At 46.0% G+C, this 15,437-nt stretch overlaps 1 protein-coding gene across 1 annotated transcript in view; it reads left to right on the top strand.

The window, feature by feature from the left end:
- Window positions 1–15,437, top strand: part of TMPRSS7 (transmembrane serine protease 7) — a 49,967-nt gene that overhangs the window by 29,827 nt on the left and 4,703 nt on the right. The window contains exons 11-16 of the mRNA XM_068166042.1: window positions 2,534–2,670; window positions 4,433–4,540; window positions 5,242–5,352; window positions 6,945–7,061; window positions 9,085–9,262; window positions 9,430–9,698. Of these exons, the coding sequence (XP_068022143.1) occupies window positions 2,534–2,670; window positions 4,433–4,540; window positions 5,242–5,352; window positions 6,945–7,061; window positions 9,085–9,262; window positions 9,430–9,698 (920 nt within the window). The remainder of the gene's footprint in view (window positions 1–2,533; window positions 2,671–4,432; window positions 4,541–5,241; window positions 5,353–6,944; window positions 7,062–9,084; window positions 9,263–9,429; window positions 9,699–15,437) is intronic.

Here is a 15,437-nt window from a genome sequence, read left to right as displayed (position 1 = left end):
GGAGAGATAGCAGGCTGACTGTTATACAGCTCCCTGGCTCATTGTCCAGGGGTGGTGGTTCTGTGCTATTGTTGAGCTGTAAAATATATGTCAATATACCTTGTACATGTTTATTGCATTATACTTTCTATATTTAGCCTATATTTTACTCCTGAGATTCTGAGCAAAGCATGGTAACTTTACTCCAGGGAGCAAAGGGGGCAAATTTCCAATTAGTTGGGGTGCAAGCAAACCCACACCACCACTCCTTCTCTTGACTGAAGATATATATACGTATAAAAACATAACCTATTGAAAAGTAGCATAAAGATGAAGACAAGAACTTTTGGTACTCTCTCAAGAGAAATAAGTGGTAAGAGATGGATAAAGGAGGGCTGTCCTGTGGACTTTAAAATAGTTCCAAGTTTTCTGGGATCATTGAACAAGTGTAGCTCGATTCAGTCATGAGGATACCAAACGTGATCAACTTCTCAGTGAAAGCTATTACAATGAGATTATTTGCAATAGAAGATTTATGGATTGCCAGTTTAATTTCTTAATGCCGTTGCTGCAACATCCCATTTTCTCTGATACAGCTTGCAGAGAACACCACTCCTGAAAAGCTATCCTACTTGCTGCTTCATTATATGGGACAGGATCCTTTTTGTTAGTTTCTCACTGTAGCAATGACCCAGTTACAAGTGGTGAGTGGTCTGCCCTGGGCATGGACAAATGGCTAGTAAAACACCAGTGTGTTTTATGTTTTGTATTATGATTCCCACAGATATATGTCCTGTATCTTTCTGTACAGGAAAGAGTTTCCCTCATGTATCTATCTCAGCTCTTCTGCAGATGGGCAGGGGCTTTCTCTGCTTCTGGTGACATGAAGTTTTCCTATTGACTGAGAAATGGTCAATGTAACCTGCACTTAAAAAACATATTTAATTGTATTGTTATTTTATTTTACTTGTTTTAAATGTTGCCAAGGTTTATTGGAAGGAAGCTGTCTAAATGATTGAGAGGAGGAGAAATGTAGAAACTGTCTGTGGGCTAACTGTCAGGCTGTTACAGATTTGCAGCACTGATGACACACAAACTAATGACAGAGAATAGGACTTCCTGCAGCAGGAAGCCTGCAGTTAGAGCCTACCAGGCTATTTTTTTTTAACTTTGCTATAGCAAAAAGATATAAAGTTAACTCTTTCTTTGCATCTGTTTTCTTCATTTATTTTTCACATTGCTGGACCAGAATGTCCTGTGTCTATTACAAGGATGTTTCATTGTCATAGGATGAAACAAAGCGCATATGGAAACATACAAATGAGTATGGCCATTTCCTGTGACATACCTCAGTGGGGTGTACAGGTCACCAAATCAACACGCAAACCACTGACCAATATTTTTGCATTCATTGTCATGAACAGCAGTCCTGGTGCAGTGCCTGGTGTGGATAATCATCCATGACATCATTTAGCAATGCAATAGTCCATTTTTGTGTTCTTTAAGTTCATTGGAGCTGCAGAGTGTGAGCTTGCACTGATGTCAAGCAATTGTGTGTGCCAAGTGTTATAAGAATCAGTACAGCTGCTTTGGCCCTTAAATCTGTTTAGACTAATGAGTACTTCTCTTTACAGAAGTCTTCAAGACAGGTGCTTTTCTCAAAAGTGTTGCATTTCCAGGGTGTTGTAGTGGACTAGAGGAGGGGGCTTTTATTTCTAACTCTGGAACAAACTGTATTGTCACAAGTTTACTGTATTCAAATCTGTCTCTGTGTGATTCTACATTTAAAACTGACGTCTCTGCATAATCCAGCAGCCTTTCTCAGTTAAAGATTTTTTTCTTTCCATCTGGAGTAGCATCCCAGTGTCAGTTGCAGCATCTTTGATGAAACGGGCAACAGAAAAAGGAAAAAGAGGATTGATTTGCTGGCACCAGGCAGCAGTTAGCTTTCTCTGAATTAAGTGGTACCCAGTCAGAAGTCCAAGGAAGGCTTTTGCCAAAATGACAGCTTAAAGCAGACGTGCACTCAACCCAGAGTAGTTGTTTGAAGATGTGACATTCAGGGGTAAAATTCCAGGATGTTTATGGTGGGTGAAGGCTGAGTTACTACTGACAAGTATTTTCTGTTTCCCCAAATCTGTTCTCCTCTGCCTCCAGAGGAGTTGGGTCAATTTTATCCCAATGCTTTTGTGCGCCCTTCTCAAAGTCAGAGCAGTTAAATTAGCTCTCCACTGTGCTGACACTTCCCCTTCCACCAAACTTATGTCTTCCCAAAACTTCAGGTCTTTTGAAAACAAATATCAGAAGTGGTCACAAAAGTAGCATGTTTGTCTTTAAATTTCTTCACTACATCTCTGTTCCTCTAAACTTTCTTGTGTGTAGTCATGAAAGATTATGACCAGGGTTCTGGGGAATTTGGGTACTGATGCTTTGGTTCTTAATTAAAGTGTGGCAGCTGACTATATTGCTGAATTTGAGTGATGCTGACATTTAAATTGTATGCAGGGCAATTTTTATGCAAAAGCTGCTTTAGAGCTCCATTGAACACTTTTAGGTACTGCGGTTACTATGTCGATCACCAAACAGTCTTCCACATTGCAAGTTCTGCTGTCAACATCGAGCTTCAGTGCAGTTCAGTTGTCTCAGAGAAGCCACTTTTGATGGAGTACGGCAGCTATAACATCAACCAGCGTAAGCCGGATTTTCTCTTTTTCAACACATCTTTGCTTTTCAGATCTGGAGAGCAGCATTTTTCAGGTCTTGTAGAACTTAGGTATGTGCAGGAAATTCTCTTTTTGGATTTTTTTAGTTTACTTTCTAATCTTACTAAGGCAGATGACTAACAAAGAGCCTTATTTAGCTCATCCAGGCTGTGCAGCTAAGGTTCGCATGTATCACAGTATCACAGTATCACAGTATAACTAAGGTTGGAAGAGACCTTGAGGCTCATCAAGTCCAACCTGTCACCACAGACCTCATAACTAGAGCATGGCACCAAGTGCCACATCCAATCCCCTCTTGAACACCTCCAGGAACGGTGACTCCACCATCTCCCTGGGCAGCACATTCCAATGACGAACGACTCGCTCGGTGAAGAACTTTCTCCTCACCTCAAGTCTAAACCTCCCCTGGCGCAGCTTGTATGTATGTACACAGTCTACTGTCTTCTCCACAATCCTTGAAGCTTCCTGACCAGCTGGAGCTATGGTGCAGTAAACTGAAGTCTGATATTCCTGTTTGTTTTCTTCCCCAAGGTTTTGTTTGAAATGTTTTTATTACTGCAAAGACTTCCAGGTAATGAAGAGGGAGTACCAAATACAGCCAACTGTTTATTGCAGTGTTTTCATCAGTTGAAATGCTTCCTGTGCAGATAGAAATATGAGCTGAAAATCATTTCCAAAAGTTGATAAAACAGTCTACCAAGTTTTTCAAAGGCTGAAACAGAGAATTTACTGATACATCTCCCTTGTGCTAATCTTATATAACTATGTTGTTGTAGTGAAGGAAAGGGTAGCACTTATAGTCACTTGTCACATTAGAGCAAATTTATGCATTGCATATATGTGGAATATGTAAAAAGGTGGTAACATCATTATTTTACTTTAAAAGGTAAGCACATAGCTCACCTCAGAAGAGAGTATTACTTGAACTTGCAACATGCTGCAGATATTGGTTATTAAAAGTGAGAATGGGCTTTAAATGAAGATGTTTTGTGTTGCACCATGAAACACTGGCTGAATTGGTTCAGTCCTAGCACACAGACTGCAGTACGTATTTGAGAAACAGCTGTAGTGGAATTTCAGAGCTGTTGAAAACTGCAATTTAGAAAATGGGGGGGGGGGGGGGGGAACTGAACTCAACTGAAGTGCTGACAGTGCATACACACTATTAAATTTCTGAACTCAACTGAAGTGCTGACAGTGCATACACACTATTAAATTTAGGTCATAGCATCATAGAATTGTCAGGGTTGGAAAGGAACTCAAGGATCATCTACTTCCAACCCCCCTGCCATGGGCAGCGACACCTCTCACCACAGCAGGTTGCTCACAGCCACATCCAGCCTGGCCTTCAAAACCTCCAGGGATGAGGCTTCCACCACCTCCCTGGGCAACCTGTGCCAGTCTTTCACCACCCTCATGGGGAACAACTTCTTCCTAACATCCAATCTGAATCTCCCCATTTCTAATTTTGCTCCATCTCCCCCAGTCCTATCACTCCCTGACAGCCTCAAAAGTCCCTCCCCAGCTTTCTTGGAGCCCCCTTCAGATCCTGGACGGCCACAATAAGGTCTCAGCTTTATCATTCCTTGGAACATCTTGTTTACCATAGATTGAAATGAGCTGTCAGTATTTCGCCAAAGAAAACTTTGAAACTGTTGGTGTATTTTGGTTTTTGTTTTGTTTGGGTTTTTTGTTTTGTTATGTTTTGTTTTGTTTTGTTTTACCTCCAGCATGTCCTCCTGGGCATTTCAAATGTTCTACCGGGCTATGCATTCCGCAAACGCAACGCTGTGACGGGATTAACCACTGCTTCGATGAAAGTGATGAGCTCTTTTGTGGTTCGTATTCACTTGCTAGAGATCTTAACTAGAAAATCCAATGAAGGTGCTCTCTAGTCCTAGGAAGCAGCAGAAAGAAGGTGAATTTTTTAAGGCAGGAGAGGAAAGATGTTTCCAGCTCTCTAAGTATGTACAGATAGAGATTATCAGTCAGTCTCAGGAGTGCTTAATTTACAGTTGATTAGCCAGGACAAAGCTAAGAATGAAGAACATATGAAACTGAAAAGCAGGAGACAGTAAGCTATGAGTGCAAAACCAGGAACAATAGGATATTCTTTTCATTTTTCCTCAGGTGCCAGCTCTTAGTAATTATAAAATCTCTTCTATTGTTATGAATTTGGGGGTTAGGTTTTTGTTTAGTTGGTTCTTTTTTTGGGAGTGGTTGTGTTTTATTTGGGGGGGGGAGGGGTCTTCGGTTCATTGTTTTGCTGGGGTTTTTTTTGTGGGTGAATGACAAATTGGAATGCACAGAGTAGATGAGAGTGATAAGTGTCCATGGTGAAAGTGAGTGAGATCCTGGGCCACTCCTCTTGGGACAGGTCACTGAACTGTGCTTTATTTTCTCTGTGCACAATGTGGCACTCATATTTATCCTTACACTGTGTAGTGAAAGTATGAAAGCAGTACCTGGGCATAGTAAGAAGGATAGCGTTAGCATTACAAGTATGCTTCTGTAGCTGATTTGACATGTGTTTTTAAAGTTGTCCCTGAGTGGAACTGCAATTCCAGCTTCACAATGCAGGATAACCTGCTTGCCTGCAATGGAGTAAATGACTGTGAGAATGGAAAAGATGAACAGAACTGCACCCACAGTAAGGATACTATCTTCATATTTTTTTCCTCCTCTCTAAAACCTGTTCAGTCCTGAAATGATGTGACCATTTGAGGCTGTGCCTTTAAGAAAGGGACAGTGCTGGGACACTCTGGCTGGATACTTTGTAAACAAGGACAGGTCTAAACAAATTTCATTGGTAGGCTGGTAGAACGCAGCTTTAAGTTTTAGTGCAGTTGGAATTTTTTTCTCAGTTCATTCCTTTCCTTCTCCCTTTCCAGCTTGCCTGCTTCTGGGCACCTAGCCAGAGCGACTTTGGATAAGATAAGCACTAATCCTGCACTAATTCACATGAGGCCTACTAAAACCATTCTTCCTTACTAACTGCCTTTTTCTCTCTAACCGTTTTTGGGAAAAAAGGGAGGTAGGGGGGAGAGCAGGGTACAGGGGGGGAGCCCTCCTCTGTTCGGAGGAGGGAATTTTGTTCCTGTGTTTTTCTTTGCTGTATATTTCTGTATATATATATTGTAAATACTGTATATATATTGTGTATAAATAACCTGCATTTTCACATTGCTTGTAAATATAGCATCCCTTTTGCTTCTCTGACTGAGTTAGCTGTGGGTTTTTTTTCCTCTTTGTGGGGGAGGGAATGCTATGCCTTCCCTCTCAACCCACTACACATGAATACTGGGTGCCATATTCAAACAGTCACTATTCAAAGAGGCACTCTCAAGTCTAACTCAGGCTACATAATTCTGTTCAGTTGTCTGACACGTTTACAAACAAGTCATTGCCGATTTCTAAACTGGTTCTTTTTAGTGAGCTCATGAACATACGTTTCAGCAAATCACTGGCAGAAGAATTAAGTACTCTGGGTGCAGGATAGGGATCTAGACATTTAAAGCTTGATTTTATCTCTTTAAAGCATAATCTGGGAAAATTATTTTCTGGCTCGGTGTTACCATCTGGAGTAGTTTCCATGGTTGTAAAGTTAATGTGTTTAAAATGCTATGGAAGCTATACATTTAGCACTAAGTGTATGAAATGTTTGCATCAGACATTTCTTTAACTTTTTAGAGTAAATGGACACCATTGCACATGAGAGGAAACACAACTGGGAAGTACTGCAAGTAACTTTTTTAAGAAAAGCTATGGGTTTTGATCTGCTTGAGGAGACAGTTTGTGTAAATGGCTTCATGCTACTGAGTTTGAGTTGCTTCATTCATTGTGAGCCCTGGGGAAACAGAAAAATGCCAAGGCTGGGGGTTGCAGTTCAACTGAATACAATTAGTAAGACTGCTTTCAATCACAATCTTTCATATCATATTTAATGCTGAAACACAGAGGAGAGCTTTTCAGACTGCTCAGTATATTTTCTCTTCCTAGACTAACATTTGCTCTGCAGCTAAGCTTTTGCTACGATATCCATGTTCATTAGCATTACAGGAAAGGATGAGAGGAAATGTTTGTTCAAAGTCAGCCAGTTCTACTTACGTAATTTATATTACTTAGAGACTGGTTTAAGCCATCTCATCATGTCCTGTCCAATCTTTTATCTGTGCTGACACGTCTTCATGTGTCAAGCTGAGCTAACAGTATATATTTATTTTCTCTCCACAACTATTTCAGGTATTCCTTGCACCAACTACACATTTAAGTGCAGGAATAACATTTGCATTAGGAAACAAAATGCAAAGTGTGATGGGGCTGTGGACTGTATTGATGGAAGCGACGAAAGCAGCTGCAGTAAGTCCCTCTGAAATGCTCGTCTTTTAGAACTTGGAACTTTTTACACAATAAAGCCCTTTATTTCTTCCTGTTTTGGAGCAGGTACAACTCAGGCAGCAGGTATTGATTTTTTATTGTGTACTTTCAGTGGTAGTGGGGTAATGAGCAGTGATTGATTTACTTCAGATGTGGTGGCAGAATTCCCTGGACCTTATTGTCACCAATAGGGAAGGGCTGGTGACCAGTGTGAAGATCAGGCATAACCTTGGTTGCAGTGACCATGGAGCAATAGAATTCAAGATCCTCAGGGCAACTAAGAGGGCATATTCCAAGCTTACAAACCCAGACTTTAGGCATGCAGACTTTGATTGCTCCAGGGATCTGCTGGTCAAAGTATGGTGGGACAAAGCCCTAGAGGGAAGAGGGGCCCCAGGGCAGCTGGGCAGTGTTCAAGGATCACTTTCTCCATGCCCAGGAGCAAAGTATATCCACAAAGAGGAAAGCAGGAAAGAATGCTGGGAGGCCTGCCTGGATGAGCAAGGAGCTCCTGGACACCCTGGCACACAAAAAGAAACTCTACAAGGAGTGGAAGAGAGGACAGCTGGAATGGGGGCATGTAAGGAAGCTGCCTGAGCCCCAAGAGCCCTGGTTAGAAAAGCTAAAGCTCAGTTAGAATTCAATCCAGCCAGGGAGATCCAGGGGAACAGCAAATATCCCTATAGGTATACTACTGAGAGGATGGACCTGGATGATCTCTGAGGTCCCTTCCAACCCTGACAGTTCTATGGTACTATGATTTATGGGATGACAAGCTTACTCTTACAAAGTCTTAATCACCTGTAATGCTTATTGAACTGGCTATGTCAGGAGTAGGGAAGCAGAGTTCATTGTAGAGTGAATTTGTCTAGCTGGTAAAGCAACATTTTTCATGGCCTGTAACAGCGTTAGGTACTTCTGTTCGAGTCAAACTGTATGTGGGCTTCAAAATTGACACTCTGCAGTGAAATAAAACCCACAAACTTTTCACTTCTCTGTCTCTTCTAGATGGTAAAGACCTTAATATTTTATATTATCAAGAAAGGTGCTAATCTCAAATCTTCCTCAAGTAACTTCCGTAAAAGATTTTCAGCTTGCTTTGCAGTAAAGTGAACAGACATTTGTTACTGCAGTGTCAATGAAAATGGAGTCAAGATTGCTTTATTAAACTGAACATTCTTAGGTATTTTGTTTGGCACTCAGCTTTTTCTGGCCTGCCACCTGCCTTGCATCCAGCACCCAGCAGGACATTTTAAAAGACTCCCTGTATGCCTACATGTGCTTGAAAGTTTCAGTGCTGTTTTTGACTGTTGTGCTGGATGTTGGAAAGTGCCCAGAAGCATTAACACCTCTGAGCAGGAGTGCAGGACTAAAAATCCTGAACAAAGGCTTTATGTGCATGTACTGGGGATGGGCACAATGCCCTATAGTGGGATCTGTCTTCCTTGGCTTTCAGATTGCAGGGTGCAGTTCTTTGTGCTGAGGCACATTTTCTTCGCCTTTATGTTTATAATATTCAATATTTTCAGACTTTCAGTTGTTTAGATACAAATTGACGATTGGAGCCCCTGGTTTCTGAAACTCAACTCTGCACACGTGGCCGCTACTGTAAACGTTTTTCTTTTAACATTCCCACTAAAAATCAGCGTCGTCCTTTACCAATGGACTCTTTTCAGTTCAGAGCTTACAATTCTGAAAAGAGTTGAGGGATGGTCTCTTTTTACACAGTCATTTTGAAGCAAGAAATATTCAGAGGTCACTTTCTGTGTCAGAGCTAAAGAGGAAATATTACATTTCCCAGGTGAGTGCATTTTATTTTTATGGAGTCCCCCCTTTCTTCAGGAATAAGGGAAGCCAAACAGAGAAGTTTTCTGATGAGAGCAGCTCAAGGAAATAGATTTGAAAACATTTCAAAAGTACAAGATTCTTTCAGGCTCTGTGGGAAGCACTCTTATTAAAGGAGAGCTTTGACGATGCAGATTATCACCAGAAATTTCCCTTGCAGGCTGTGGCAGCAGCAGGAGCAGCAATCTCATTTCTCGGATCGTAGGTGGTAAAAACACTGAGGAAGGTGAATGGCCCTGGCAGGTCAGCCTCCATTTTGTTGGAGCCGCTTACTGTGGTGCATCAGTGATATCAAAAGAATGGCTTGTGTCTGCAGCACACTGTTTTCAAGGGAGCAAGTAAGTTGTCTTTCCCCTAAATCTCTCCCAAATATTGCCAGCGTGTTTTTAACTTCCAGAGTTTGGACTGAGGTGGAATGTGCCCTCTTTTTTTGCCTGGCCTGGTGTTGGTGGGTGTTTTGAGGTGCTTTTTTCCAGACATGGCCTGATTGTTTGTTCCCAACCAGGCTGGCTGACCCCAGAGAATGGCGAGCTCACCTGGGAATGCAAGTGCAGGGCCAGGCAAAGTTTGTGTCTGCTGTGAGAAGAATCATAATCCATGAATACTATAACAGCAGGAACTACGACTATGACATCGCTCTCCTGCAGCTCAGCAAGCCATGGCCAGACACCATGAGCCATGTCATTCAACCTATCTGTGTGCCTCCCTTTGCACACAAGGCCCGCAGTGGCGACAAGTGCTGGATAACAGGCTGGGGCCAAAAGCAAGAAGCTGGTGAGTTTTGTAGCTTCAGCTGAACTAATTTTGTTCCCAGGTGAAAAGCAGCCTTCAGAGCTATGGATGCATATACAGGACACCTGCTATTGTGGCATGGCTGAAGTGTGCAGAAAATCATGTTTTGAATTTACTGTCCTATGGAAATATCTTCCTGAGCACACATACCTCCATATGCTCAGATAATTAGCCTCTAGTCCTGTGGATCTGGAAAACCTATGTGTTCATTGAAAGAAAACTTGCAGGGAGCTATGGTTACTCTGAAATAACTTGGTATTGTTACTCCCCTTTGTTACTTTTGGTGATGTGACAGTACACCCCAAAGGACCATTTGTTGCTTGACACCGGGAAATGAGACTGTGATGTCTCAGTCCTTCAGCCTCTCCAGGCTGAAAAACCTTGTAGTGTCAACACCCACTGTGAGTTTCTAGCTCTATATTTCACAGGTTTCACAGTATCACTTAGGTTGGAAAGGACCTCGAGGATCATCGAGTCCAACCTATCAACACAGACCCCATGACTAGACCATGGCACCAAGTGCCACGTCCAATCTTCCCTTGAGCGCCTCCAGGGTTGATGACTCAACCACCTCCCTGGGCAACCCATTCCAATGACGAATTACTCGCTTGGTGAAGAACTTCCTCCTCACCTCGAGTCTAAACCTCCCCTAGCGCAGCTTGAGACTGTGTCCCCTTGTTCTGGTGCTGGTTGCCTGGGAGAAGAGGCCAACCCCTTCCTGGCTACAACCACCCTTCAGGTAGTTGTAGAGGGCAATGAGGTCACCCCTGAGCCTCCTCTTCTCCAGGCTAAACAATCCCAGCTCCCTCAGCCTCTCCTCATAGGGCTTGTGTTCAAGGCCTCTCCCCAGCCTTGTTGCCCTTCTCTGGACACGCTCAAGTGTTTCGATGTCCTTCTTAAACTGAGGGGCCCAGAAGTGGACACAGGACTCAAGGTGTGGCCTAACCAAAGCAGAGTACAGGGGCACTATGACCTCCCTGCTCCTGCTGGCCACACTATTCCTAATGCAGGCCAGGATGCTATTGGCCCTCCTGGCCACCTGGGCACACTGTTGGCTCATATTCAGGTGGCTGTCGATCAGCACCCCCAGGTCCCTCTCTGTTTGGGAGCTCTTCAGCCACTCTGACCCCAGCCTATAGCTCTGCATGGGATTGCCGTAGCCAAAGTGCAGCACTCGGCACTTGGACTTGTTGAATGCCATCCCATTGGACTCTGCCCATCTGCTTTCTCCTTGTCTTCAGTCACCGTGTTCCCCTCCAGGTCCAATAGGGAGTGCAGGTTCTTCCTGCCCTTCTTCTTATTGTTAATATATTTATAAAAATGCTTTTTATTGTCTTTGACAGAGGTGTTCAGCTTCAGTTCCAGCTGGGCCTTAGCCTCCCTAATTTTATTCCGACATAATCTAACAGCTTCCTTGAACATACCTCGAGAAGCCTTCCCCTCCTTCCAAAGGTGATACAGCCTCTTCTTCCCCCTTAAATCCTCCAGGAGCTGCTTGCTCATCCAGGCCGGTCGCCTTCCCCGCCGGCTTGCCTTCCGGCATGTGGGAACCGCCAGTTCCTGTGCCTTCAAGAGCTCCTGTTTGAAGTAGGTCCAACCCTCCTGAACCCCTTGGTTCATGAGGGCTGGTACCCAGGGGACTTTGCAGGCAAGTTTCTTAAATAGGCTGAAGTTCACCCTTCAGAAGTCCAAGGTGAAGGTTCTGTTGGTGCTCCTCCCTATCTCTCTGCATATTGACAACTTCACTATCTCGTGGTCACTGCACCCTAGGCAACCTCCCACGATCACGTCTCCCACCAGCCCTTCCCTATTGGAGAACAGCAGGTCAAGCAGAGCCTGTCCCCTGGTAGGTTCGCTTAACAGCTGTGTCAGGAAGCAGTCCTCCATTCGCTCCAGGAATCTTCTGGACTGCCTCCTCCCTGCTGAATTAAGTTCCCAGCAGATATCTGGGAGGTTGAAGTCACCAACAAGGACAAGATCTGATGATCTTGAGACAGCCTCCAGTTGCTTGTAGAACAACTCATCAGCCTCCTCATCCTGGTTGGGTGGTTTGTAACAGATTCCAATCAGGATGTCAGACTTGTTAGGCTGTCCTCTGAATTTGACCCACAGGCTCTCAACTACCTCATCTTCCACCTCAAGTTGTGTGGCAGAGAGTGACTCTCTAATATACAGAGCCACCCCTCCTCCTCTTCTCTCTCGCCTGTCTCTCCTAAAGAGCCTGTAACCCCCCATTGTAGCACTCCAATCATGGGTGCTGTCCCACCAAGTTTCTGAGATGGCGACTACATCATAGTCGCCCTGATGGATCAGGACCTCCAGCTCCTCTTGCTTGTTGCCCAGGCTGCGTGCATTGGTGTACATGCATCGCAGCTGGGTTCCTGACTTCACAACTGACCCTACCTTGTGCCCTACTCTTTCCTCTGCAGAGGGACCGATTGCCTCACTCACCCCCTTCAGACCTAGTTTAAAGCCCTCCTAATGAGCCCTGCCAACTCCAGTGCCAGGACTCTCTTACCCCTTCTAGATAGATGCACCCCATCAGGACCCAGCAGGTCAGGTGCAGTGAAAGTTGTCCCATGGTCAAAGAACCCAAAGTTCTGCCTCTGGCACCATCCCCTGAGCCAATTGTTGATGCTGTAGGTTCTCCCATTCCTCTCAGCGTACACCCCTGCCACTGAGGGAACTGAGCAGAACACCACTTGAGCTCCTGCCCCATCAATCAATTGTCCAAGGGCCCTGAACTCCTTCTTAATCGCCTTGGTGCCTCTCCTGTCAATCTCTTCGCTTCCAGCCTGTATTACCAGCAGAGGGTAACAGTCAGAGGGCTGGATTAATTTAGGGATTCTCTTTGCAATGTCCCTAACCCCTGCCCCTGGTAGGGAGCATACCTCCCTGTGGGATGGGTCGGGACGACATATGGGTCCCTCAGTTCCCCCCAGGAGAGAGTCCCCAACAACTATAACCCTTCTCCTTTTCTTTGTGGAGCTGGTCATTATAGCTGGTGGGGACCGCTTGGGCTTAGGCTTCCCCCCGGAGCTGGTCGTTACAGTTGGTGGGGTCCACTTGGCCTTAGGTTCCCCTCTGGATGGCTGCTCCTCAGCCTCAGCCCTCTCATCCTTACTGCCCTCAGCCTGCAGGGCCTCGTACTTATTATGCAAGGGCAGTGGAGGAGGAGGAGAGGGTCGGGGTGGATTTCTCTTGCCACCCCTGGCAGGGACCTGTATCCATCCCTCTCCGCCTCCAGGGACCCTTCCCTCAGCAGGGGAGATCTGCAGAGCCTTCTCCCTCAAATCTAACTCCCTTTCTCTCTCTGTTATTGTCCTTAGCCTAGCTACCTCCTCCTTCAGCTCGGCCACTTCATCCTTCAGCTCTGCCACCAGGCTGAGGAGAAAATTCACCTGCTCACACCTGACACAGCTGTCCTCTCCCTCCCCCTCTATTCCAAGTGCCAGGCTGAAGCACTCTCTGCAGCTGGCAGCCTGGACTCCAGCATGTTGGTAAAACAGCTGTGTCTGGGCAGATGCTGCTTTTTTACCCTTCGTCCGAGTGACGACCATGGTGCAACGTTTGAGGTTTGGTTTTGGTTTTTTTTGTCACCCAGCCGCTAGGCAGCTACTGAAACACAATGGCGCCGCAAGCACAGCCGTTAGACAGCTACTGAACCACAATGGCACCGTGCGCACAGCCGATAGACAGCTACTGAACCACAATGGCACCGCGCGCACAGCCGCTAGGCAGCTACTGAACCACAATGGCGCTGCGCGCACAGCCGATAGACAGCTACTGAACCACAATGGCACCGCACGCACAGCCGCTAGACAGCTACTGAACCACAATGGCGCCGCGCGCACAGCCGCTAGGCAGCTACTGAACCACAATGGCGCTGCGCGCACAGCCGATAGACAGCTACTGAACCACAATGGCACCACACGCACAGCCGCTAGACAGCTACTGAACCACAATGGCGCCGCGCGCACAGCCGCTAGGCAGCTACTGAACCACAATGGCGCTGCGCGCACAGCCGATAGACAGCTACTGAACCACAATGGCGCCGCGCGCACAGCCGATAGACAGCTACTGAACCACAATGGCGCCGCGCGCACAGCCGATAGACAGCTACTGAACCAAACCGGCGCCACACGCACAGCCGTTAGACAGCTACTGAACCACAATGGCGCCGCGCGCACAGCCGTTAGACAGCTACTGAACCACAATGGCACCGCGCGCACAGCCGCTAGGCAGCTACTGAACCACAATGGCGCCGCACGCACAGCCGATAGACAGCTACTGAACCACAATGGCACCGCGCGCACAGCCGCTAGGCAGCTACTGAACCACAATGGCGCTGCACGCACAGCCGATAGACAGCTACTGAACCACAATGGCGCCGCGCGCACAGCCGATAGACAGCTACTGAACCACAATGGCGCCGCGCGCACAGCCGATAGACAGCTACTGAACCACAATGGCGCTGCACGCACAGCCAATAGACAGCTACTGAACCACAATGGCGCCGCACGCACAGCCGCTAGACAGCTACTGAACCACAATGGCGCCGCACGCACAGCCGATAGACAGCTACTGAACCACAATGGCGCCGCGCGCACAGCCGCTAGGCAGCTACTGAACCACAATGGCGCCGCGCGCACAGCCTGGACGGCTTTTAAAACTGCCGCGGCTGACGTCAGGCTCCCGTGCCTGTGTGCAGGCTCACGTGAGCATGATCCTGCCGGCTCCTCCCCCTACCAGCAGTCCTCCCGACCCGCAAAGCCCTGAAAGGAAAGCAAAAAAACCCCGAGAAACTCACAGCTTAAGCGGAGCGGTTCCGGACGAGCGGTCCCGATCAGCTACTGAACCACCATTTGGGGTGTGGCTTAGCAAAATAGCCAGCCTATTAAAAAATATCTTCTCCTGTAATACTGGACGTGGCAAGGGTGGGCCTAGCCTCCCCCAGCAGCTTGACCTGAGCTGCCTCTTCCCTTTTACGAATGCTAGTGCTTTCCTAAAGCTCTTCCAGTGCAACTGTTGGTGTGATGGGTTCCTGTGAGGTAAATCATATAACTACCACTGGTCTGCCAACAAGGGCCTAGCCCTGGTGGTTTGTATGCAGCTGGAGGGCTGCCCTGGTCTGGCTTTGCCTGCCATCTTGGGGCAGCTGTGCTGACCCAGCCACCCTGCTGGTCATGGAGTATTGCAGAAGAGGCAAGGCAGCAGCAGCAGGTAGTTAACCTCCAGCATTTTGACTTGATGTTCACAGCTAGAGTTGCTACCTGCTAAATTACATTCAGCCTCTATAAATAGCAGCAAGACAATATATGGTTGTGAACCAAGGGCAACCACCTTACCAGCAAGGGTGGTGCTGCAGAGATGTGGTGTGATGTCACTCTTTGGCCTACTGGAGAGCTGTCTGTGAAATTTAACTACTGATTATTTGATGGATAAATGTGATTCCTTGAAAAGAAAAAAAATGGGTTTTCTTTTCCCTGTTCCACTTTGTTCCCCTTGTTTATAAATTTTGGTTGTCAAATCAGTATTAAGTATGTTTTAAGTGTACTTCATTACATACCAGCTTCATCAAACCCCAAACTGAAGTTTCATTATGTATGTGAGGTTTCTTTCACTGTGTCTAGGTTTTGAGAGGATCACCTGGTGATATTATTAGAGCTGGAATTTAGAAGAGGCTTTCTGTACTATAGCACTTAGTTATTTGGAATCTGG

This window comes from Melanerpes formicivorus, unplaced genomic scaffold (assembly GCF_026170545.1).
Source record: "Melanerpes formicivorus ecotype bairdi unplaced genomic scaffold, bMelFor1.0.p_v2 SCAF_96, whole genome shotgun sequence".
Taxonomy (NCBI): Eukaryota; Metazoa; Chordata; class Aves; order Piciformes; family Picidae; genus Melanerpes; species Melanerpes formicivorus.
Note: the sequence above shows the minus strand (reverse complement) of the source record. Positions and strands in the feature narration are given on the sequence as shown.